Source organism: Muntiacus reevesi, chromosome X, assembly GCF_963930625.1.
Source record: "Muntiacus reevesi chromosome X, mMunRee1.1, whole genome shotgun sequence".
Taxonomy (NCBI): domain Eukaryota; kingdom Metazoa; phylum Chordata; class Mammalia; order Artiodactyla; family Cervidae; genus Muntiacus; species Muntiacus reevesi.
In genome coordinates this window covers 49,263,667-49,286,744 of record NC_089271.1, presented here as the reverse complement: position 1 = coordinate 49,286,744, position 23,078 = coordinate 49,263,667, and the positions used below count along the sequence as shown (strand labels likewise).

Here is a 23,078-nt window from a genome sequence, read left to right as displayed (position 1 = left end):
TAACCTTATACGTTTTAGGGCTTTGCTATTCTGTTGTAATTTTCTGAGTCCTGATCTGTGTTTCATTCTAGATTGGGAGGGCCTGGAAAGCAGAGTTCAGGCCTGATTCTTTTTGTGAAAGGCGATGAGGGGAGAGGGCAGGTAGGAACAAACTCTAGTGCACACATCGGGCCTGGGCTCAGCAGGCAAGTGGCTAGGAAGGTGGGCAGCCTAGATTTGGGGCCCCTCACCATTCCTCCATGCGCTTCTCTAGCTCAGGCAGCAGGAACTGCTGGTGGAAGCAATAGATGGAGCAGATGTTAGAGAAGATGCCGTGGACGACGTCAGCTGGGAAGGAACTGCGGTTCCGAGCTTCTTCTAGCAGCCGAGCGCAGAACACCTGTGGGGCAGGGTATGTGTGCTCAGCCCAGTGGGGCCTGGGGCTTGGTTGGGAAAGGAGCAGTTTGCAGGTGAGGGCAGTGTTTGTGGGCAGCTCTATGGAGCTTTGGGATCAGCACTGATCTTGAAACTGAGGAGTGAGGGAATGGAGTGAGGCTTGTGTGTGGGGTTGATTTCAGGTTGTCAAGGTTAGGATCTGGAGGTAGACATTGGAACAATAAGTCAGGATCAAGGTCAAGGTCAAAATTAGACTCAGGGTCAGAGAGAAGGTTGGAATTAGATCCATTCATGTGACAAATATTTTTGAGTGCCTACTGTGTGCCAGGCAGTGAACAGACAAAAATCCCTACCCCTTGGGATTCTAGTGGATTTGGGGGTCAGGAATAGGGCCAGGTTTAGAATGAGGGTCAGAGTCTGGTTCACAGTCAGTTTAATTCAGGATCTGGATTAGAGTTGTAGTTAGGGCTTAGGAATGAGGGTTGATACAAAGATCAAGCTTGGGGTCATGAATCAGAGTTGGCTTCAGGGGGACAGGATGGGTGTCAAGGTCAAAGAGGAGCCTTACCACCTCTAGATTCTGGCCCCACTGATAGGGGTAGGCTCAGGCCCTCTCACTTCCTCTCTGGCACCCACCTACCGGATCCTGGTGCCCTGGTGCCCCTGCAGGACCATTCACCTGATCCAGGAGATGGAGCCTGGAAACGTAAGCCTTCTCAGTTTGCAGGAGTTCATTGGCAATGTGGAACACCTTCTGCTGCACAGTCAACTGAAGAGAGAAGAGGCAATTGCTGGTCTATCATCCTGTACCCTAACCTTCACCTAAACCCCTATAATTCTCAGAATACCAAAAATGCTACTCTATACCTAATGCCACTTAAAGATAACCATACCTCCCATCCCTGAAGCCATAAGCCTCACAGCTTCACCCCAACTCCCCTGTGTGTCATAAAGACCACCCCTCAATTCTGATACTGTGTACTTCTCATTCAGCCACTCATTCACCAGGCCATCTGCTCCCTCTATTCACTCTGCATAGTGTAGTGGGTAACGTGTGGGCTAGAAAGTCAGACTTCCTAGCTAGGTTCAAATTGTAGCTCTGCCATTTACTAGCTTGAATAAGTTGTACAAATGTTCTGTATTTAAGTCTCTTCATCTACATATACAGATAATAATAGGACCTAAGTCCATTTGTAATTGAGTCAACTAAATGATTTAATGTAAGTGAAACATAGCAGACTATGGATTAAGTAGACTATAAATCTTAGTTATTTATTCACCCACTCAGTTCATTGTCAGTAAAGGTTTGCTGAGTACCTGAGGCATGAGGAAAACCCAAAAGAATAAAAATGTATAAAACTCATTGCCTGTTGGTCTTGCCTGTTTACTGGGCACATATTTGCTGAGTCCCAGAGCTTGGCCCCCACATCTGAGCTGGGTTCTGGTGGCACAGGTATTCTGCCTATGACTTAATTAAGTGCAAGGATACCTTGGAAGCAGTGTTAGGCTGCTGAGGCACTGAAAGGGGTTCCTGCTGCTGAGAGCTTTTGTCTCACAGCCTCAGGCTCCTAGGGGCTCTAAGTTCTTGTGCCCTTCCAGAGGCCAGCTGTCTGGAAGTCTCTCTGGATGTGAGACTTTCCATTTTACAAATAAGGAAACTAAGGTTATGGTGGGGCAGCTGAGACTTGCCCAACCTCACATAGCTACTGAATCTGGGGATTTTCCAGCTGGAGCAGGACTCTAAAGATCCCAAACCAGAATGCCCATCTTTAAGATGGAAAAACTGAGGCCCAGCTGGTGGTTTTCAGATGAGGGTACAGCAATTTTCCTCATGGGAACTTGGAACTGTGAATGGTCATTTTTGTAGTTAAGAGTGATACAGGGACACGGTACAGGTCTGCTACTGATATATAGTACCAGGAGACCAGGTAAGCCAAACATTCCAAGTGGAAACAATGCTCTGTCTTGAGAAATACTGAGCTGGGAAAAGAACCAAGTGTAAAAGCCAGGCTTCTGGTTTCTCCACACAGTCCCGCCTCTCGGTGAACGTGGGTCAGTACCTCCACGGACTCCTGTCTCTCCATCAGGGGCGCTGGGACTTCTCTGTCCTTCTCATCCTCCTCCTCGTCGTCCTCCTCCTCCAGGTCACTATCAACCTCCTGGGAGCTGGGCCGGTGGGGGTCGGCCAAGGCAACAGGGACACTGGCCAGGGCAGGGGGCCCAGGGCAGAGGCTGTGGCTAGGGGGCCCGTCATCACTGATGAAGCAGGTCTCCTCGCTGTTGGATGGTGAGCTGATGCTGTCAATGCCGCTGTCCCGATTGGGTACCTTCTCGCCATCCCGGGGCCCAGGAGCCAGCAGGAACAGGCAGCGGGATGCCTCGCCCTCAGGGAGCTGGGGCACTGGTGGCTGTGGGGGTGGCTGTGGCAACATGGCTGGCTCTGTGGGACTTGGGCTGGGGCCAGGGGCTGGCCTATCCGAGGCAACAATCACAGGCTCTCTGAGGTGGGTGGTAGACACACATGGAGGCAGGGCATGAGCTTGACTGAGAGGCCTGTCTTACAACTGTCCTTTCTATTCCAGGCCCACCCTACCCCCATAGGGTCCCCCAGGAGCTGGACTCACCTTTCAAATTTCTCAATCAGTGAGGATACTGCTGCAGAACTGGGGCTGGCCTCTGCCCTGGAGGCCAGGCCCTTGGCTACTCGGGGGTCTGCAGGCAGTGGGCGTGATGGTGGGGGTGGGATGGGCTCAGGTGGCGGGGGCATCCGGGGCATCTGCAGGTAGCTGGGCTTCGGGGGGACTAGAGAGATGGATGGGATAAAGAGGGGAGATCCCAATGGGCTGAGTTTGAAGTTGGTTGTTGCAGCCAGGCCACAAGCCCCTCCACAAACCCCTGGTCTGCACCTTTGCCTCAGACAGGCACAGAACTGGCCTGAGGTGAGATGCCAGTATGTGCTCATTAGCCTCAGGTCACAGCCCTCTGCTCCTAGACCACGGTGCTTTCTGTCCTTCTAGCAAGTCTTCTCCTCAGCCACTGGCAAACCTTTCCCCTCCTCTGTCCCCTCTCCTGGGCCATTTCTTTGTCCCCTCTCTGGAACCACTTACCCTGTGGTTTTGGGCCCGGTGCCCGCTTCAGTGGCGAAGGACGCTGGCTGGGGGTTTCAGTGGGGGGGCCTGGGTCTGAGCGAAGTCGCTGGGGACCTTCTGGATGAGGCTCAAGGCCCTGGCCAGGGTCAAGGGACAAACTTTTAACCAGGATCCGGTTTCCCTGGTGCATCCCTGCAGAAAGGGAGAAACTGGGTGTTAAGCAACTGATTATCCCAAAGGAGACTGGAAAGTTGTATGCCTTAGCAGGTACCTGTGGTATCGAGTTCCCCTGAACCCCTCTCCTGGCTACACTGTCTTTCTGGGAAACCTTTACTCCAGCAGTCAGATAGGGAGCCAGGCCCAGGGTTGTGGCTAGCTGTTTTCATTAATAGACAAGAGTTCTTTGTGGTTAGTACATTGATTTCTTATATGTCAGCAGGCATCATTACTAGGGAGTTTAACCAGGCTGGGGGCAGGCACGAGAAATCTATGGTTTGTGTACATGCTTGCACCATTGTTTATATAGCCACAGTGAGATGCTGAGCCTAAACCATTTTTCACATTTTCTCTTTAGTTCCTGAGGATATCTGGACTTCCTTTCCTACAATTTTATATAGCTGAAAATAATGAAATTATATTTCATGAATAAAAGTTTTGCTTCTTAAAATCCCAGCTTCTCACTAATCTGTACTGCTGCTGCTGCTGTGTCGCTACAGTCGTGTCCAACTCTGTGCGACCCCATGGACTTCAGCCTACCAGGCTCCTCTGTCCATAGGATTTTCCAGGCAAGAGTACTGGAGTGGGGTGCCATTGCCTTCTCCTTTAATCTGTACTATCCTTCTCGATTTCCACACCTACACACACCCACACACAGTCAGCACGCAGAGTTCAGGTTATAGGAACAGTTTTAGGACACCAGGCAAAAAAATTCAGGAAAGTGAGGCCTTTCTGCATTGTCCCTTTTCCTTCACCATGGTGTCCCTAAACCCACCTCTGTCTTTGGTCCTGGGGGAGATGATGGTCACCCTGGGGTGAGAAGATTCGGTCTGGGAGGTGTGAGGGGACCTCTGCACCCAGGGATGACACATTCTAAGGGAAACAATGTGGTCTGCCTGGGCAGGGATCTGTGTGTGGCAGGTCTCAGATGATAGAGAAGTCAGGGAAAAAGCAGAGCAGAGTAGAGAGGGCAAGCCCTGGATGGCAGGTTGAGGAGCTGGATGACCAGCCTGTGGGTAGAAGAGAGCCATGAAAGACCATCGTACAGAGAAGGATGCAGCAAAGAGGTGTCAGGACAAGAGAGGGAGTGGCAGCCAAGAGCCCCCAGAACTCCCACCCACACATGGTGCCAATTTTGCTATGCCACAGTCACATGACCTCTCATAGCCACCGAGAGTCTGTTACCCTGTGTCACAGTTTCATACGTGACCAGTCACAAATGGGTTCACTCAGTCACAGAGACACAGGTGTTATTCACACTGTTTCACTTAACGTTGGGGACACAAAATTCAAACATCCAATCGTGCCATCACGCTTCTGAAAGCCTGGTCACACACAGTCACAAAGACCCACAGTCACAGCTTCACATATTATCACACAGCCTCACAGTATTACATTCACTGGCAAACATGGCCATGCACAGTCACAAAGACACACGTCACACAGTGGTAAATCTACAATTTCACACATAGCCTCATATAACAATCACCTAAGCACTTACCATCATATACCCACTTATATACTCCTCAAATATGGTTCCACTGAGTCACAAAGATATACAGTGCCATTTACACTGTATCTCACAATCTCAGGGCCACAGTGTCATACACACCAGGATATGGTGTTACAGGTTCACACCTGCAAATGGTTCACACAGTCACAAGACTATAGCCATTGGGAGTTATTATACCATGTCATACACAACCTTGCACAATGACTAAATAATACAAAGTCACCTGCCACCATGTACCCAAAATCAGACACACAATCACACATGGCGTAACTTACTATGTCATACTCATGAAACAAACATGTCCGTGGAGTCCCTGGGTCTTAGGGGCTCAGGTATACACATGACACTTGCCTCCTGGTCTACATAGTCATGGTGTCACATGCAGCCTCTGTTGCAAAAACATACAGCTACAACACAGAAACACTCTACAAGGTAACAGGCAAAAAGAGCAGCAGGAAATTTCAGGTCTCCTTGTCCTGGAGGGAAGGAGTAGCCCAACCCACAGGGTTCCAACAGCTTCCCAGGATCTCTGACTCCATCAGACCACAATTCAGTCACAAAGGCCCTGGGGTCTCAGGCCATGGTCCCCTCCCAGCCCTGAAGGAACAAGGTGCCCTAGGCCCTGGGCTGAGCCCCCCTCCCTCACTCAGTACCTGGCTTTGGGTGCAGTTTCCTCACTTCCTTTCCCACAGCAGGCAGGGCCCTGGCTGGGAGGGAGGAGGTGCTCCTCTCAGCTCAGCTGGGCTGCTTAGGCTGCCCTGCTCAGCATATCCTGGCCTGGTCCTGCCCTGCCCTCCCCCTGGGCGTGGGGTTGATGAGGATGAATCACCTTGAGGGCGGCACATGCAGAGACATAACTTTGAGAGGCCACATGGCCAGAGAAAGTGAGAGACAGAGAGAGAGCAGCTGACAGGGCCAGAGATCCACAGAGCAAAGCCAGACACCCCACCATGCAGACCCCTCTCAGGGTAATACACACGCGGGTGCCAGGGTCCCAGCAGGTACCTTTTGTCTGCCTCCTTGGGCCTGGAGGCACGCACCTGGCCCTGTCTCCATACCTCAAAGCAGGCAGGCCTCCTTGGGTAAGCCCTCCCTACCCAGTCCATCCAGGGCGGTCGAGCCCCTCTCTACTTAGGACCACTCTCTCTTCACTGTTTGTCCTAGGGATAGGGTAACCGTGCCACTCTCTGTGGCCCTGCTCTGGCTCACTCTCTGCTCCCTTCCCACCCACTTCACCTGGGAGCCCACAGGTGGGCTTGCCTCTCCTTTCTCTCTGCCTCCTTGCAGGCAGCCCTGCAGAATGGGACTGGAATATTCAGGGACACCCTGGATTCCTAGGTGAGAGGGGCAGATTCTAGCGAAGAGATGAAGGCAGTGAGAGGGGCAGTGACTTGCCCAAGGTCACAGAGCAAGTCAGTGACAGACTTGCAGCAGACTGATCTGAGACCGGACTTCTTAACTCTGCTCTCCAAGAGGAAGCTGGGAAAGAGGGGAACCTACAGGGGCAGAGGTGTGCCCCAGTGCTTCAGAAAGTCAGGAGCCAGTGCAGCTGGTGAGAACAACACCCCCAAGCCTGCCCACAGATTATGACAACAGGGCTTCAATTCAGGAGTCTGAGCCTGGCCAGGAACCAGGCAGGGCTCCACTGAGGGAAGAAGATAAAAGATCCCTCTCTTTCCTATTGCAGTGTTCCCTCCATGCTCCTTTGCCTACATTTTCCTGTCTCCTCCTATGTTTCCCCTTAGTGTCCCCCATAGCTCCATGTGTCGCTCCCTCTAAGTGGCTAATGGACCTCCAGCTCAAGTCATACCACTTATCTGCACAAGAATCTGCAATGAACTCCCCATTGCCCATGGGGAAAATAGAAGCTTCCCAGCTAGTTCTCTATGGCCCCTCATGATCATGCTGAACTCTCTGGCTTCCCTTGGCTTAGCTTAGTCCCCCAAATACTTCTGAGCCCTGCTCTGAGCCCAGTAGACTAGGTGCTGGAGAAGGTGAAAATCTTATGTCTGCCTTCAGGGAGCTCCCAGGGGAGCTCTTCCCACTGCCCCATCGTATCCCCACCCTCTTAAGTCCTGCATTGATTTTCTCCAGTCCATTTTTTAAATTAAATTAATTTTTTTTGGCCAAACTGCTTGACATATGGGATCTTAGTTCCCTGACCAGGGTTTAGACCTGCACCCCTTTATTGAGAGAGTAGCACTGAAACATATGCATTGCCATATGTAAAATAGATAACCAGTGGGAATTTGCTGTATGATGCAGCAAACTCAATCTGGTGCTCTGTGACAACCAAGGGTGGGATAGGGTGGGAGGTGGGAGGGAGGTTTAAGAGGAAAGGGACATATATATACCTGTGGCTGATTCATGTTGATGTGTGGCAGAAACTAACACAATATTGTAAAGCAATTATCCTCCAATTAAAATTAAATAAATTAAAAAAAAAAAACAAACACTTGCGCCCCTTGCAGTGGAAGTGGAGTCTTAACCACTGGACTGCCAGGGAAATCCTCCAGTCCATTTTTTATGGTTGATAATCCATAATATTCTCTCTCACACTTGCACCCACACCCACACACCTGACAAGGTTTTCCACCAGCACTGTCCCTTGACCACTGGGTTTACCAGAGCCCCCAATACCCATAAGAACAGAGGCCACAAAGGGCACTCCCCCCATAGAAAGTCACTTGACCAAAGGCTTCCACTGCAGGGGGCACAGGTTTGGTCCCTGGTCTGAGTGCGGGAGTAGTGAGGAAAACTGCAAAGACCCAGTGAGAACCACAGAGCTGCTCACAGGTCCACATGCAACGTGTGCAGCACAGGGTGTGCATACATACCTACACTCAGGCATCTCTTGCTGCTAACAGGAAACACACTCTGGGCACCCCAGGATGCCTAGGTGCAGCCCCTGCTCTGCTGTGGGATGGGACAAACCCTCCAACAGGCCCTCAGCAGGCTGAAGGGCAATCTTGATCCTGACCCTCAGGGAGCTCCCAATCTCAAAGACAAGAGACTCTCATTCAGGAAAAGCTAAGTGCGGCTCAGGAAGTGCAAGGGGGTCAGCCTGTCGGGACTGGGGAAGCTCAAGGGAGGGAGAGGCCAGGGACAGGATGGCCAGATAAAATACAGGATGCTTAGTTACGTCTGACTTTCAGATAAGCAATGAATAATTTCTTAGTATAAGCATGTGTCATGCATACTTAAACTAAAAATGTATTTGTTGCTGTTGTTTATTGTTTTAGTTGCTAAGTCATATCTGACTTTTTAGCGACCAGCATGGACTGTAGCCCACCAGGGTCCTCTGTCCATGGGATTTTCCAGGCAAGAATACTGGAGTGGGTTCTCATTTCCTTCTCCAGGGGATCTTCCCAACCCAGGGATAGAACTTGCGTCTCCTGCATTGTCAGGTGGGTTCTTTACCACTGAGCCACCAGGGAAGCCCCAAAATGTATTATGCTATACTAAAAATTTTTTGTTGTACATTTGAAATTCAAATCTACTTTTTTGGGGTGAATTCCAAAAGCTCTAGTCAAGAAGGGATTCTAATAAATGAGGTGGAGCCAGGCCTCTGAGGTGGCACCAGGCAAGCTGTGGGTTCTATCCAATTTCCCTGCAGTGGGTGCCTGAATGCTCATGACAGTAACATTATTTCAGGTATAACCTTGAATCTGGTCTTATTTACTAAAAAAAGAGTCAACAATTAAAAACCTGTGGTACTTGACTATTCCAAAGAAGGGTGGCTTGATCACACTTGCTGACCAAACTGCATGGATTAAGATGTTGTGAAGCCTTCACTAGGAATATCTGGCTCAGGAGTAACACAGACCTCAGTTAAATCCTAACACCCTCACTTACTGTGTGACCCTGGGCAAGCCTCTCCATCTATCTGAGCCTCAGTTTCCTTGTGTGGAAAACAGGATAACAATCACAGCCCCCCGGTTTTTAGGAGTCCATGACACAAAGAAGGGAAAGCACATAGTGCCCCCAGCCCCCCAGCAATGTGGCTTGAACCTGAAAGCCAATAGAACTGTACATCCACAAAGAAACAAAACTATGCACACAGATATATAAACCCACGGGCCACAGGCTGCAACCCAACACAAAGCTATCAACACACCAAGAAATATGTGCAAACCCAGTCACAGATGAACACAGAATCCAGCCCCACTCTCTGACAGTTCCTCAGATCAGGGCAGGATTTCTACTAGAGACAGAATGGCAGAGAAAAGACAGTGGTACCTCATCCTCCATTCAAATTCAATTAAAATATAAAAACCAAATGCAATCGTAAGTTTCAAGAAGTATAACAGAGTTTGGAATTTTCTCATGACGACTTATTGGTACTGAAATAGCAAAATCAGTCCAGAAATTGTTTCTGGTAGCTTCACGGCACTGATTGGCAGGTGCCCTGAGCATGTGCTTCTGGGCTTACTGGCAGAGCAGATCTACCCCATAGCTGAGTTTGAGGACAAGGACTTTTCCACTGGAACTGGACCCTCACCTCTTTCTGGGAATTTCAGCTCCCAGTTCTCCCCTTTCCTGGCCAGCAGCACCCCCTCTCTCTTCTCCCAGCTGTAGCCTTGGCTTAATCTCAAGACAGCTAATAGGGCCGCAGACTGGAACTCAGCCATTAACTCCCTGGTGACCTGGGGGATTGCTTCACAACTCTGGACCCCAATTTCCCCATCTGCAAAATGGGGACAGTATGTGTGTGCTTCTAATTGTGAGGAACTGGTGAGATGCTACTGTGGGCAGAAGCCAGCCCTGGCACTCAGGTCTCCTGACCCCCAGTGTATGCTTCTCTCAGCAACCCCCAGATCCCTGCCTCTCCAGGGTGTGAGATAGGCCCCTGAGACAGTTGAATTCCTGGGGGTGGGGTGGGGTGAGGAAAGAAGAGGGAGTGGAAAAGAACAGCAAATAAGAAAGTGTCCTTTGGGAAGCCAGCTCTGTAGGGGGTGGGGAAGGGGAGCCCCTCAGCTTGAGAAAAAAGCAGAGGATAAAGGTGGGGTAGCTGCCCCACCTCTTTCCTCCAGCCCCTTCAATGTGAGGTCCAGCCCAGCTGCACCGCTCTGCTTTTGCAGCCAAACTTGTTTGGCCTGGCAGATGTTCTCTCTGAAAGTTTCAACACAAAGCTCTGTCAAGTAGGAGAAGTGCAGGGGGAGCTGTCTATAGGAACCCTGTGGCTAGCTCAGAGTCCTTCCTTGAAGTGGACTGGTCTTGTGAACATAAGGACTCTGCAGAAAAATGGAGGCATCTTCTGCAGAGTGAAGGCATTTTAGGAAAGTGGGAGCCATTCTGGCAAGTATGGAGCTTCCTAGAATGTTTCCTTTTGCAAACTGGAGAAACATTATGTAAAATGGAGGTCTCTTTGATAAAAAGGGAAGAAATTTCTTTGCAATATTCCATTTCTGCAATGTGGAGAAGGTTTCCTCAAAGTGGAGCGACATTCTATAAAGTGAGGAGCGTTCTATAAAGATCCTTTTGTGAAATGGATGACATCTGTAAATGGAATCTGACGAAATGCAAGACTGTTCTGTAAAATGGAGGAACTCTTTTGTAAAATGAGGTTCCTTTTGTAAAGTGAAAAACATTCTGTAAAGTGTGGACCCTTGTGTAAAGTGAGAACCTTTCTGTAAAATGGGACAACGTAATGCAATAGAGGATGGTGAGGGTGGGGGTAAACTAGAGAGTACATGCCTCACTTAAAGCAGGGACAGCAGCTTCTCCCCTTTATCTAATTGTCACCTTGCAGTAACAGGGCCCCTGCATTTTCAGGTCTTCCAATATTTCAAGAAAATCAGAAATCCAGACTTTTGTGTGAAATCCCTTAATTTAAAAAACACTGAGTAGGTCAAATGAAATGTGTGAGTCAGATTCAACTTGTGGGACACCACTTTGCAATACCTGAGTTGGATGGTCCTTAAGGGTCCTTAAGGCCCCTTCCACATCTGCCATTTACTTCCTGCTCTATCTGACATGCTATGGCCCTGGGGCAGCAGCTTTGGAGTCTCTCCTCCACCCTCTGGAAGGGTCCAGTCTCCTAGGGACCTGAGTAGTTTCAGAGAACTGGCTCATGCAATATTTGTCAGCAGTTCCCTGAACTGGAATCTGCCTTTTGTTCTGTCTTGTCTTCTGCCCTGTTTAGGATGCCTGGTGAAAAAAGCAGGAGATTGCAAGAACTTTTAGAACTCTCTGGAACTCAAGGTGCTTACTTTTTTGTGCAGGATATAAGGTATGAGGATTCAACTGTTTGTTGAGCTCCTACTCTGCTCTAGGCATTGTTTCCTATATGGCACCCTCCTAACAACTCTGTATGCTATTAAGTCCATTTTACAGATGAGGAAACTGAGGCACAGAGAAACAAAATAACTTGCCTGAGGAAGTGGTTGAACTGAGATTGGATCCCAAGTGTGTTTGTGTCCAGAGTCACAGAGCACATCCTCACTCAATGTCTGCTGAATTGGGAAAGAAATCACATTGAGGAGAGGGAGAGGGAAGAGAACTTTCTAAAGGAAATGGGTTTTGAGTCCAGTCATCCAGGAAGTGTTTTTTCACATATAGATGGACTGGGCACAGTCCTGCAGGCAAGGGAAGAAAACTGAGCAAAGGTGTGGATACTAGGGGTGGGGCAGTAAAGCATGTGTTTGAAGGGCACAGTGAATAGAGTCCTGGGCTTGTAAGACTAGGAAAGAATAGAAGGAAGGGGCCGAAAAGGCCAAAAGACAGGCAGGCACTCTCCTCCTTCACCAACCACTACCACCAAGATACTGACCCATAGGGGCCACGCAGAGATAGGCACTAGCACAGAAACACATACACAGTCTACATACAGAGAGACCCACATACAGAAACAACTGGAAAAGGTCCAAGGGCTCAGACAGAGCCAAGGTAACACAAAACAGGAATACAGGAACACTTAACATATACAGACCTAGAGACACACAGACACACATGGATATATAACATACACGTGGAAATACATAATAACAAGAACATTAAGATATACACAAAACAGACCCATGGAGACAAAAACAGTTAGGCAGCCAGGCACATGTGCCCTCATGTGCATACATACACACACACACACACACACACACACACAGACACACACAGACACACACACACACACACACACACACACACACACACACACACACACACACACACACACCGCAGACGCAAGGGAGCACAGACCGCCCATCCCTCACATGTGCCCTCATGTGCATACATACACACACACACACACACACACAGACACACACAGACACACACAGACACACACAGACACACACACACACACACACACCGCAGACGCAAGGGAGCACAGACCGCCCATCCCTCACATGTGCCCTCATGTGCATACATACACACACACACACACACACACAGACACACACACACACACAGACACACACACACACACAGACACACACACACACACAGACACACACACACACACAGACACACACACACACACACACACACACACACACACACCGCAGACGCAAGGGAGCACAGACCGCCCATCCCTCTTCCAGTTTCTTGATTACTGTGAGGGCCTAACCACCTCCTCCCAGCGTCTCTGGACCTGAGGCCAGAGAAGGCTGGGAGTGGTAGCTCCACCCCCAGGGAGGGGCTGGGGACTTAAGAGGACAGGAAGGGAAGGGAGTGGAGCTGCAGCTGGGAGCACTGGGGGCAGTAATTACCCGGCGCTGGGGCTGCCACGCTGGCTGGGATTTCCCTCCCCTTGAGGACAAAGCCACTGGGGAATGGCCCTTCTGACCCCTGCTGTGTGTGACCCCAGAGCCCCCAGCACTTACCCATCCCCCCTCCCCACTTCCCTGAGGCCTGGTCAAAATTGAGATTTGGTGACACAGAGAAATCATGAGGGGAAAAAGACAGAGAGAGACCAAGACAAAGACAGGAAAACTACAGAGACCCAGAAATTTGGACAGCTAGAGAGGGAGTCAGGAAAAAAGGGGTGGGGCGAGTCAGAAGAGAGACAGTGACACTGAGAGATGCAGGCCTAGAGAGGCAAAGGGGACAAAAAGGGCAGACCAGGGCCACTTGTTGAACATAGCTACAATGTGCTCTACTTGTGGCATTTAATCCTAACAACTCTAGGAGGTGAGGATGCTAACTCCATTCTGTAGATGAGAAAACTGAGGCTCAGAGGGGTGAGGTGATTTGCTCAGGATCACATAAAAGTAGAAAGTGGCAGAGCTGGGGCGAGGGAGTGGGGGCTGCCTCTCACCACTGCCTGCCCCTGCCAGGGACATGGGAGAAAGGAGTTCTCCGGAGACAGAAGCTGTCTGGAGACTCAAAGTCCTGAAGTCCCAAAGAGATGGCAGTGTGAAAGAGCCCAGCACCTTCCCTGCCCCCCTCCCCAGTGTCCCTGGTGGGGGAGGGGGCTGTGGCTACACCTGGAACGCATTAGGCTGGGAGGCCCAGTCTAGGCGAGCCGGGAAGATGCAGAAGGGGGAGCAGGGAAGGTGAAGGTGAAGTTGAAGGCAGCAGTGTGGGAGGTGGCAAGGGCCTAGAAGGCCCAGGCAGAAGAGCTTCTATGCCAACTTGAGCTTCTTGGGGCCGTGCTGCCAGTCCCACCCTTCCCGCTTTCTCCAGGAGCCCTCCTTCCCTGACTTAACCCCTTCTCAGCGGAAGTGCTGCTGAGGGCTGAAAGCTGCCAGCAACAGCAATGGGAAAAGCCTTCAGTTCCCTCTCTGGGCCTCAGCCACACACCTGTGCCCCTCACCCTCCCGTCCTTAGTCTGGGGCCCAGATGGACACAGTTGACACTGACTGGGCACTGCCACACAGATGCCCCTTTTCCAGGCTTCTCAGACTCAGTGCATTCTAAACCCCAGCTCTACCCCAGCCCCTAGTGGCTCCTCCTCCTGCTTCCCCAGCCCAGGAACTGCACCTCCAGCCACCCAGTTCCCTAAGCTAGTCCCTAAGCCAGAGGTTTGGCTTTCTCCAAGACTCCTCCTGCTCCTTCAACTCACTTGAATCCAGCCAGACCCCAAGTCCTGTAGACTCAACTTCTTCAGAGGGCAGGAATCCATAGGCTATCTTTCCCAGTCCAGCCTCCTAACTGGTTTTCTTCCCATCCTCAGGGTCCTCTACAAGGTATTCTCCACACCACAACCAGCTTATGAAAACACAATCCTCTTCAATTTTTGCAGCCTGGTGATGGGCTCCCCTCGCCTCTGGAGTGAACTCCAAAACTCCTGAGCTCAGGGACAAGTAAGGCCAAGCTAGAGAATACTTCCCCACCCCCACCCTCCAGGCACAAAGGCCTCTTGTCTGTTCCTCGAAAGTGCTCTCCTCAGCCTGGGGCTTTGGCACATGTCATTCTCGTGGGCCTGAACAGCTTTTCTGCTTCTCCTTACCTCTGGACTCCTATTTATCCTTCAGATCTCAGCTCAAGTGTCCTCTCTTTTACCTGCCTGCCCCCTCCTCATCTGTTCCTGCAGCATCTGTGCCTGGAATTACCTGTCATGTCTTCCCTGCTAGAAAGGAGCTCCACAAGAACAGGGACTGAGCCTGCCTTGTTGCCCAGCCAGCAACTCAGAGGGCGAAGCAAAAAGTAGGTACTCAATAAACATTTGTTAAATAAAGAAATGTCCTCCTCCCTCCTCTCTTTCACTCTGCATTATCTGCTCACCAAGAACTTATTGATGCCCTATTATATACCAGACAAATGTGATGAGCAGGTCCTCAATGTTACAAATGGGGAAATGAAGGTGTTGTGGTGGGAAGGGAAGCCTGAGGGCACAGTGAATCAGGAGTGCTGAGTTCCTTCTGCTGCTAGCCTCATCCTTGTCTCCAGTCCTCTGTGTTGAGGTACATTTTGGAGATGTCACGCCTTCCAGGTCCAAGGAACTGGGTATTGGACCCTGGAGAGGCTGAACTTACTGCTCTAAGGAAGACTGCTCTCTACATTTGAGGGCAGTTAACTCTTCCGGGCTGGGCATCAGGAGACTACACTTCCTGTCCTCTTTCCAGACAGGTCCTAGCCACACCCAGACAGCGTCTGGCCAGCTCCACATCTGCCTAAGGCATTTAGCTAACTGGCCTCCAGAAAGCGGTGGCTGGCATCTGTCTGGGGCACTGTTAGCTACCACTCACCCTTGCAGGACCAAGTAGCCCCAGCCAGGCCATCCCCTAGAGGCAGAGGAACCTGAAAGGCTGGAGGAATGGGGGTGCCAATCATCTGCAATTGGAGACTTCAATTCTTTTAGTTTTTTTTGTAGCTACCTTTGTTGTATTTGTTTGGGAGGTCCCAGGTGACTAGGAACCAAATCTGGGTTCTTTCTCAGACACTCCACTGGAATCTCAAACTGCTGCTCTCCAAAAACCACCAGCAGAGCCCACCACCCCCTCCTTTCAGGAGTCCTCTCTTCTCCTTTCCATGAGCAACCTCCCTCTAAGGCCTCTCAGGATGCCCTCAACAGGGAAAACATGGAGGGAGTCACGGGAATTTACTAATGTTTGGTTTGCTTTTCAGTACGCCCTTCGTTCTGTGCAACAGCCAATATCCTGGGTATATGTGAAATGGGTCTCAGCTTTATGCAAATATACTTTAAAAACTGCTCCTCCCCCCATCCCAAATGGCATTTCTAAGGCAAATTTTGGGCAAGTAATGAATGATCCACCTGAAGATGACTCTGCTGACTTCACTATATATGTCTTCAAGGAGGGGACTGGCCCCCAGAACCATGTACACTCTCTCCATGAGCTGCTGTGTGGCTGGTGGTACTCATTGGCAGTGGAAAAGTGCCCAAACATCTCTGGCCTAGACCTCTCTTCAGAGCTTTCCAACCCTACATCCAAATGCCTGTTGGCCACGTCCACCCAGGTGTCCCTCCAGGACTCTTAAATGCAACAGGTTTCAAATGTACCTCAGTATCTTCTCTCAAACCTGCTCCTTCTCTTGCAAGTAGGTGACCCCACCACTATCCACCATCACTGTAGTTGATTTCAGAAAACCACCCAGAAACATCCTGGACTTTTCTCTCTTCCTCAGCCTCTATATCCAAGATCTGTCCATGTAAGCACCGAAATACTTGTCAGATCTTACCTTCTGCACCTGCCATACCATTACTTCTTGCTTGGATGACTGCAATCCCTACCTGCCTGTCTCTGACCCCACTCTTGTGCCCCTACCATCAACTCTCCACATACAGTCATGGGGAATTCTCAAACACCCATATCTGAGCACATCATTCCCTGTCAAAATTCCCCTTTGCCCTCAGGATAAAGTTCCTTCACCAGCCTTATCTTTCTGCTTCTCCCAATGTCAACACCGTCCCAGGATGCCTCATATCTCAGTGCCTTTGCTCATACTGAACTTCCTACCTGAATTGCCTCCATGTTCCTCCTAGCTCTGAAAACCTTGCTGACACCCTTCTAGAGCCCTTCCTTTGGGCCAGGCCTTGTGCTGGATGCTGCTGATACCAAGGTTTCCTCTGCCCTAGAGTCCCAGAACTATAACTGCCTTCCAACTTGAATGGCCAAATGGCAGCCATTCACAAGAGCTGGGCATAAAGGGTAAACTGAGGCTCCCAGTGTCTTATATGGGTGAGAGGTTGACTCATTCCCTTTAGTTTAGATCCCATGCCTCCCTTCAGGGTTGGAAGTTACGGTGAGGTGGCCAAAAAGGGGCCCTGGGAAAACAATGTCAGAGTAGAGGCTGATGTGGTATCCTAATGATACTGACTCACTGTAGGATCACAGCTAAACTGCCTCTCAGAGTCTCCATGGTCCCAGCTCAAGAATGGTGCCCATTCTAGGCTATATATCAGAATCACCTGGGGAGTTTTCACAATAGATTCCTGGGTTGTAGCCCCAAGATTCTGGAGCTCTGAGTTAGAGTCTGGGAATCACATTTACTTTTTCAAAGTCAACAAGGGATTCTGATTTTCATCTAGTTTAGGAAACCCAGGACCAGATGGTGACAAGGGACCTTTCCAACTCCAATTCTAACTCTTAAGAGTGTCAGATGATGCCCTAGGCTCCAAATCAGGAGAAGCTAGCCCCTCTTGCTGCCTCCCTCAACTCAGTCCTTCCACTACCCATGAAAATGCTTTAACACCAGACTTTAATGCTTTGCAACTCATTCAACTGAGCTAAGGTCAAGTCCCAAGCTATCTCCCAGCCAGCATCTAGAAAGATATTCCTGAAGCTGAGAAAGAGGGTAGGGTTCTTCCCAAATCTCTATGAACAAACCTATACTTGGGAACTCCTTTCTGACTCTCTCAAAGCACTCTCTTGTATCTCAGAGAGGTTGGGTTATCTCAGTAACCCAATAAGGCCTCACATTTTATTAACCTGGGAAATGGCCATAAAAACAATCATCCAACCCCTGGATAGGAATCAGGGTAACTAAAAGATAAAGCACTTTGAAGCAATTCAAAGCTTTCTCATGGATAAGATATTAATATATTATTTTAAAAAGCACCCCCCCAACATACACCACCAGGATGGACCACTGGCTCCTAAGGATGGTGATTCTATAAAGGCTTCAGCAGTCTGAAGGAGGAAGGCAGGAGGCACACAGAAATCTTAACATATGGACTAAAAATGTTTCAACCCTTTAATTGAAACTTAAAACTCTCTCTCTCATACACACATACACACACACACACACACACACACACACACACACACAAACACACACCCTACAATCACCAACCCTGCCCTCTTTGGGCCAATTATAGGCGAGTCCTGTAGAGAAAGAAGCAAGTCACTTGTGCCTATCCCTGGGTTGGCCAGGCAGTGGGGGAGGCGGGCTCTCACGCCCCATGCTGCTGTGAATCACATGGCTCAGTGCTTGTCTTGCCAGGGCCTGAGTAATTCCTCCGCCTCCACTTCAGAAGGTTTTTCTTATTTTTTTAAAAATTTTATTTCATTCTGCAGGCTTTGCAACCACATAGACTCCTCATGGCATTCTCTAGATGAGGAAATTTGAGGCTCAAAGAAGGGAAGTCACTCACCCAGGGTCCTACAGTGAGTTAGTGAGGAATGGTTGAATGAGAGGTCAGGTCCTTCCCTGACACCTTTCTTATTCCCACTCTTCATCTTGAAGTGAAAAAATAGAAAAAGACACCCACCAATGACTAAGGCCTTTTAATACTGTTTGTCAGTCCTAAAAGAAATCAGCCCTGAATATTCATTGGAAGGACTGATGCTGAAGCTCCAATACTTTGGCCACCTAATGTGAAGAACTGACTCATTAAAAAGGACCCTGATGCTGGGAAAGACTGAAGGCAGGAGGAGAAGGGGATGAGAGGATGAGATGGTTGGATGGCATCACAGACTCGATGGACATGAGTTTAAGCAAGCTCCAGGAGTTGGTGATGAACAGGGAAGCCTGGCACACTGCAGTCCATGGGGTCACAAAGAGTCGGACACGACTGAGCAACTGAACTGAACTGAACTAAACTACTAAGGCAGGGACTTCATCGGGAAAAAAAGAGTGTAGGAAATCTGTGCTGCTTTTTGGGGGGAGGAAGGGAGTGATTCATGATGGGTACTGTGATTGTAATTTGGAAGGACTGGTGAAGTGGGAAGAATCACTGCTGTGTATTGATCAGAGGCCAGAGACCAGGGGCCCAGATGCTGCCCAGCTACTGACTCCCATACCAAGAGTATCTGGAGGGCAAGAGTTCAGTTGTCCTTCTCTTAGACAAATAGTTACTGAGGTCCTACTATGTGGCCCCTTTGTATCTGTTTAGGCATTTGTTCAATAAGGATTTATTAAGCATCTACTGTATGCTAGCCACTATGCTAGTTGCTGGGGATCTAATGATGAACAAAACAGATACAATCCCCGTGCCCTCATGGAGCTCACATTCTAGTTGAAGAAGACAGGCAATAAATAAGTAGACACATAGAATAAGATAATTGCATATGTACTAAGTGCAAGGATGGAAGTGCACTGGCAATTTCGATGGACACCCACAAGGGCCCCTACCTAAAGTGATCAGGGAAGGTCTCTCAGAGGAGATGACATTTGAGCTGTGACCTAAGGGTAAGAAACAAGCCAGGTGGAGAGCTGGGTGAAGAGCTGCCAGGCAGAGGGAAAAGCAGATGCAAAAGCCCTGAGGTGGGAGTGCTTGTGGCATGTTTTGGGATCTGAAAGAAGGTGCTGCAATAAAGTGGGTGAGTAACCTGCTCCACACAGTGTCTGTCAAGGTGAGTTTGGAAAGTCAGCAGGAGCAACATGCAGGCAGGGTGTTAAAGGCCTATTGTTAGCTGATTTATCTCCAGCCCATTTGGAGGGAGCCCCTGAGGTTCCACGACTAGCTCAAGGTCACAAGAGCAGCAAGGGACACATGTTGCTCATACTTTTATGCTTTGCTAATGCTACCTGGTGCTGGTCCACAGTTCCCTAAATCTGAGGAGGCTGGGATGTGGGCCCTGGGAGGTCCCAGAGGCTCAACAGCTCCTTCATTGTTGCCTAGTGGAAGGCACTGTTTTTCCTCCATGGCTCTTGGGCTCAGGTCCACATGGGATGTTCCCAGATAGAGGAGGCCCTGCTGGACTCCTCAGACACTCAGGTCTTTGCAGCACGAAGGCCTCTCCAGGCAGTGGTCAGTGGTCCCAGCCTGACCTAGAACCGCTCCACTCTGCAAATCCAAGTTCAAGCATCCTGACTTCTCACAACCAACCTTGTAGTCCTGCACCTCTCCAGCTCTGCTACAACTGGCTTTTGCACCGCCCCCCTCCAAGCAACACCACCTCCAGCCCTTCCCTCCAACTTGATCTCCAAGGCCCACCTCTTAAGACCACCTTTCTCTCTCATCAGCACCTTTCACTCCCTCCTTCCCTTGTTCTCCTGCCACACGCACTGGCAAAACCCCAACCTTGGATCAATCCACCATCCCTATTTTTTTTTTCCACTCATACTCCAGAGCTGCTGAATAGTACAGGAGAAAATCACATAAGCAGAAGGCTTGGCATTACTTTCATGGTCTCCAAGCTCAGTTTGGGGAAGCAGAAAGACCATAGACTTTGGACTCAAACAGATCTGTTTTGGAATCCTGTCTCCATACTAGCTGTGTGACCTTGGACAGGTTACTTAACTTCTCTGAGCCTCAGTTCCCTCATCTACAAAATGGGGCTAATGATATCTACTTCACAGGAGGCTCCTGAAGATGAAATAAAAACCCATGTAAACCCCAGCCCGGTGCCTGGCACAAGGTAGGTGCTTGGCAAATGGGAGACTCCTTTTCTCCCATTCCCCCAAACAAGCCCCGGTTCCTCCAACCAAATCCCCCTTACTGCCTTGCAATCCTACCCCTTTTTCTTAGAGTGCTCCCTCTCCCATTAGCCTCAGAAGAGAAGGGGGTCGGAATGGTTGAGAGGGCACAGCGGACAGAGAGGAGGCGGGAGTTGGGGGTGGGGGTGGGACTGGGGTTGAAAGAATTAGAAGGCCGAAGAAAGAGGGAAGGGGTTGGAGGTTGAGAAGAGTCGAAGGGCTGTGGTGAGCGAGCCGGCCCTGAGAACAAGAACCCGCTCCCAGGCCCATGGCTGGGGCTCCCATTCTCTCTCAATCACTCACCAGGCCGGGGCTGCGAGCCCTCCAGGTGGTAGGAGAAGCGTAGGGCCCGGTGGTGCTGTGGACTGGGGCCGCAGGGCAAGACCCGGGGGCCTGGAGCGACGCCCAGGCTGGTGTCCGAGGGTCCGGGAAACTGGGGATCCAAGAGGCTGCCGAGAGCCGAGCCGGAGCCCCTGGGCACCGGCAGTCCGGGTTCCGAGGCTCCAGGGTCCGAGTCAGCATAGGCCGGTGACGCGGCGCCGGGGGAGTTCGCAGTTGGGTGTTCGGGCTCTGAAGGCCCGGCGCCCCCCGGGGCTCGGTGGCCGTGCATGGTCCGGGCCTGGGCGCGGGGCCCGGGCTCCCCGCTTGGCTCCAGCTCCTGGGGCGGAGGCACGGGCGGAGGAGGCCCGGCGCCCGGCGGAGCAGCGGCCTCAGGCTCGGGGGGCGGGGCTGCGGGCTCAGCCCCACTGCGGAGACTCAAGCCCCCAGCCCGGGCCCGGGCCAGCAGCCGTGGCAGCGGTGGCAGTACCAGCAGTATCCGCGGCCACCGCCGCGGCGGTACCAGGCATCGCCGGCCCCGGCCCCGCGCAGGGAGTGGGTTCGGCGGGGCCGGGGGCCCGCTGGGGAGCGCTGTCTATGCGGCAGCGGCTGAGTGAGGGTCGGGGGGTTGCGCTCGGCGTGGGCTCTCTCGCGAGCAGTGAGCCACTTCCGTGGCCCCGGGGCGAGCGGCGGTCTGTTCCGAGTTCAGGGTCTCTTCTCTCTCCCCAAATGGGAATCGATCTAGGCTCTCCTGGCTGGTCGGAAAGGGTTCTTCCTCCCGCCGCAGCGGAGGCTAGGGGGCGGAGGGGAGGAAAGGAGAGGGAAGGGGAGGGAGGGAGGAGAGGATGGCGGTGGCGGGGGGCGCGCCTATGCGCCGCGCGCTCAGGCTGCGGGACTCTCCCTCAGCCAATGCCTCCAGACGCTGCTCCAGCCGCGGGGGCTGGGGAACAGTCTAGGCCCGGCTCCACCGTCCTCCCCAGCCTCGGCCTGGGTCTCCGCGGTGGCAGGCGGGAAGGAGCCTGGAGAAGGGGGGTGGAGAGGCGGGAGTCGTCGCTGAAGCAGCCACAGCCACAGCGGCGCTGGGACCCAGTTGCCCGGGTCCCGCCCCCTCGCTCAGGATTTGCGCCTGGCCACGCCCCCTAGCTAGGGCCGTCCTCTATTCTAGCTACGACCGCCCTCTAGGCCCTCCTCCTTAAAAATTCCGCCTCAGCCTGCAGTACGCATCTCCCCCTGGTCCAGCATAGGCAAGTCAATGGGCTCAACCTACCCAAATCTGCCTTTCTGTCCCATCTCAGGTCTGTCTCTCTCTGCTCATCCTCAATCTCTTTTCTATCAACCTTTCCAAATGTCCCGGAGTTTCTCTAGAGCTTGGCTCATAGGGGACTTGCCTTTCATACTCTTCACTCAGCTCAGATCAGACCTCGTGGTCATTTTGCCACCTTTGACCAATAGCCTCAATTCCCAGGATTGTCGCATCTGCCTGGCAACATCCCAACCCTGAATCAGCCCAACTGTCCATCTTTTCTATGCCTGTGCCCAGGCAACTAAACACTGCAGGAGAAAACTGTTCAACCTCATAGATTTGTGCCACTATAAACTCATGGTTCCCAGCTTCTACCAGGCCTTCCGTTCTGATCCACAATCCTTCTATGCCTTCCCGACAGCTCCCTCTCCCATTCTCCACAACAGCCATTTCTAACCTCCCTTCTCCTCAGTCCCCCTTCTTCATCTAATCCCTGACCCTCAGCAGATGACCCCACCTCCTACTTCACAAAGTAAACAGAAGTCACCAAAAAAGGAAGTTCCGGACTTCTTGCTACCAAACCTAGAGTCTGTCCTTTGCTCCTTCCTATTAGCATTTAAACATACTCAGGTCTCTTCCTTCTAAAAACAATTACCAAAACATCTTCCTCTCCAATCACCTCCCTCTCTTCTCTCTATAAATGTCTCAAAAGAGTCACCTGCACTTAACTGCCTTAATTTTCCCATTTCCCACTTATTTTAAAACCCACTCCAATCTGCCTCTATTTATTTGCCTGATACTGCTCTCTTATGAAAAGTCTACTGTGGCCCATATCACTAAATCCAACAGAATCTTTTCAGAGGTTATCCTTTTTTTTCCTACCTGACTTCTTGGTAGCATTTGGCACTAGTGAACATTCCCTCCTCTTTAAACCACTTCTGTGACACCACACTCTTGTTTTCTCCTACTTCCTTGGTAACCCCTTTTTACTTTCCAGTCTCCTTGTCTGACTCTTAAAGCTGGTGCTCTTTAGGGTTTGCCCTGAGCTCTCTTATCTCTCTCT

At 50.8% G+C, this 23,078-nt stretch overlaps 1 protein-coding gene across 1 annotated transcript in view; it reads right to left on the bottom strand.

Moving 5' to 3' along the window:
- Positions 1 to 21,869, bottom strand: part of FGD1 (FYVE, RhoGEF and PH domain containing 1) — a 38,057-nt gene extending 16,188 nt beyond the window's left edge. The window contains exons 1-6 of the mRNA XM_065915153.1: positions 20,758 to 21,869; positions 3,483 to 3,656; positions 3,000 to 3,177; positions 2,436 to 2,874; positions 1,055 to 1,144; positions 231 to 379 (exon numbers count right to left, since the gene is read on the bottom strand). Of these exons, the coding sequence (XP_065771225.1) occupies positions 231 to 379; positions 1,055 to 1,144; positions 2,436 to 2,874; positions 3,000 to 3,177; positions 3,483 to 3,656; positions 20,758 to 21,064 (1,337 nt within the window). The 5' untranslated portion in view covers positions 21,065 to 21,869. The remainder of the gene's footprint in view (positions 1 to 230; positions 380 to 1,054; positions 1,145 to 2,435; positions 2,875 to 2,999; positions 3,178 to 3,482; positions 3,657 to 20,757) is intronic.
- Positions 21,870 to 23,078: the final 1,209 nt, after the last annotated feature.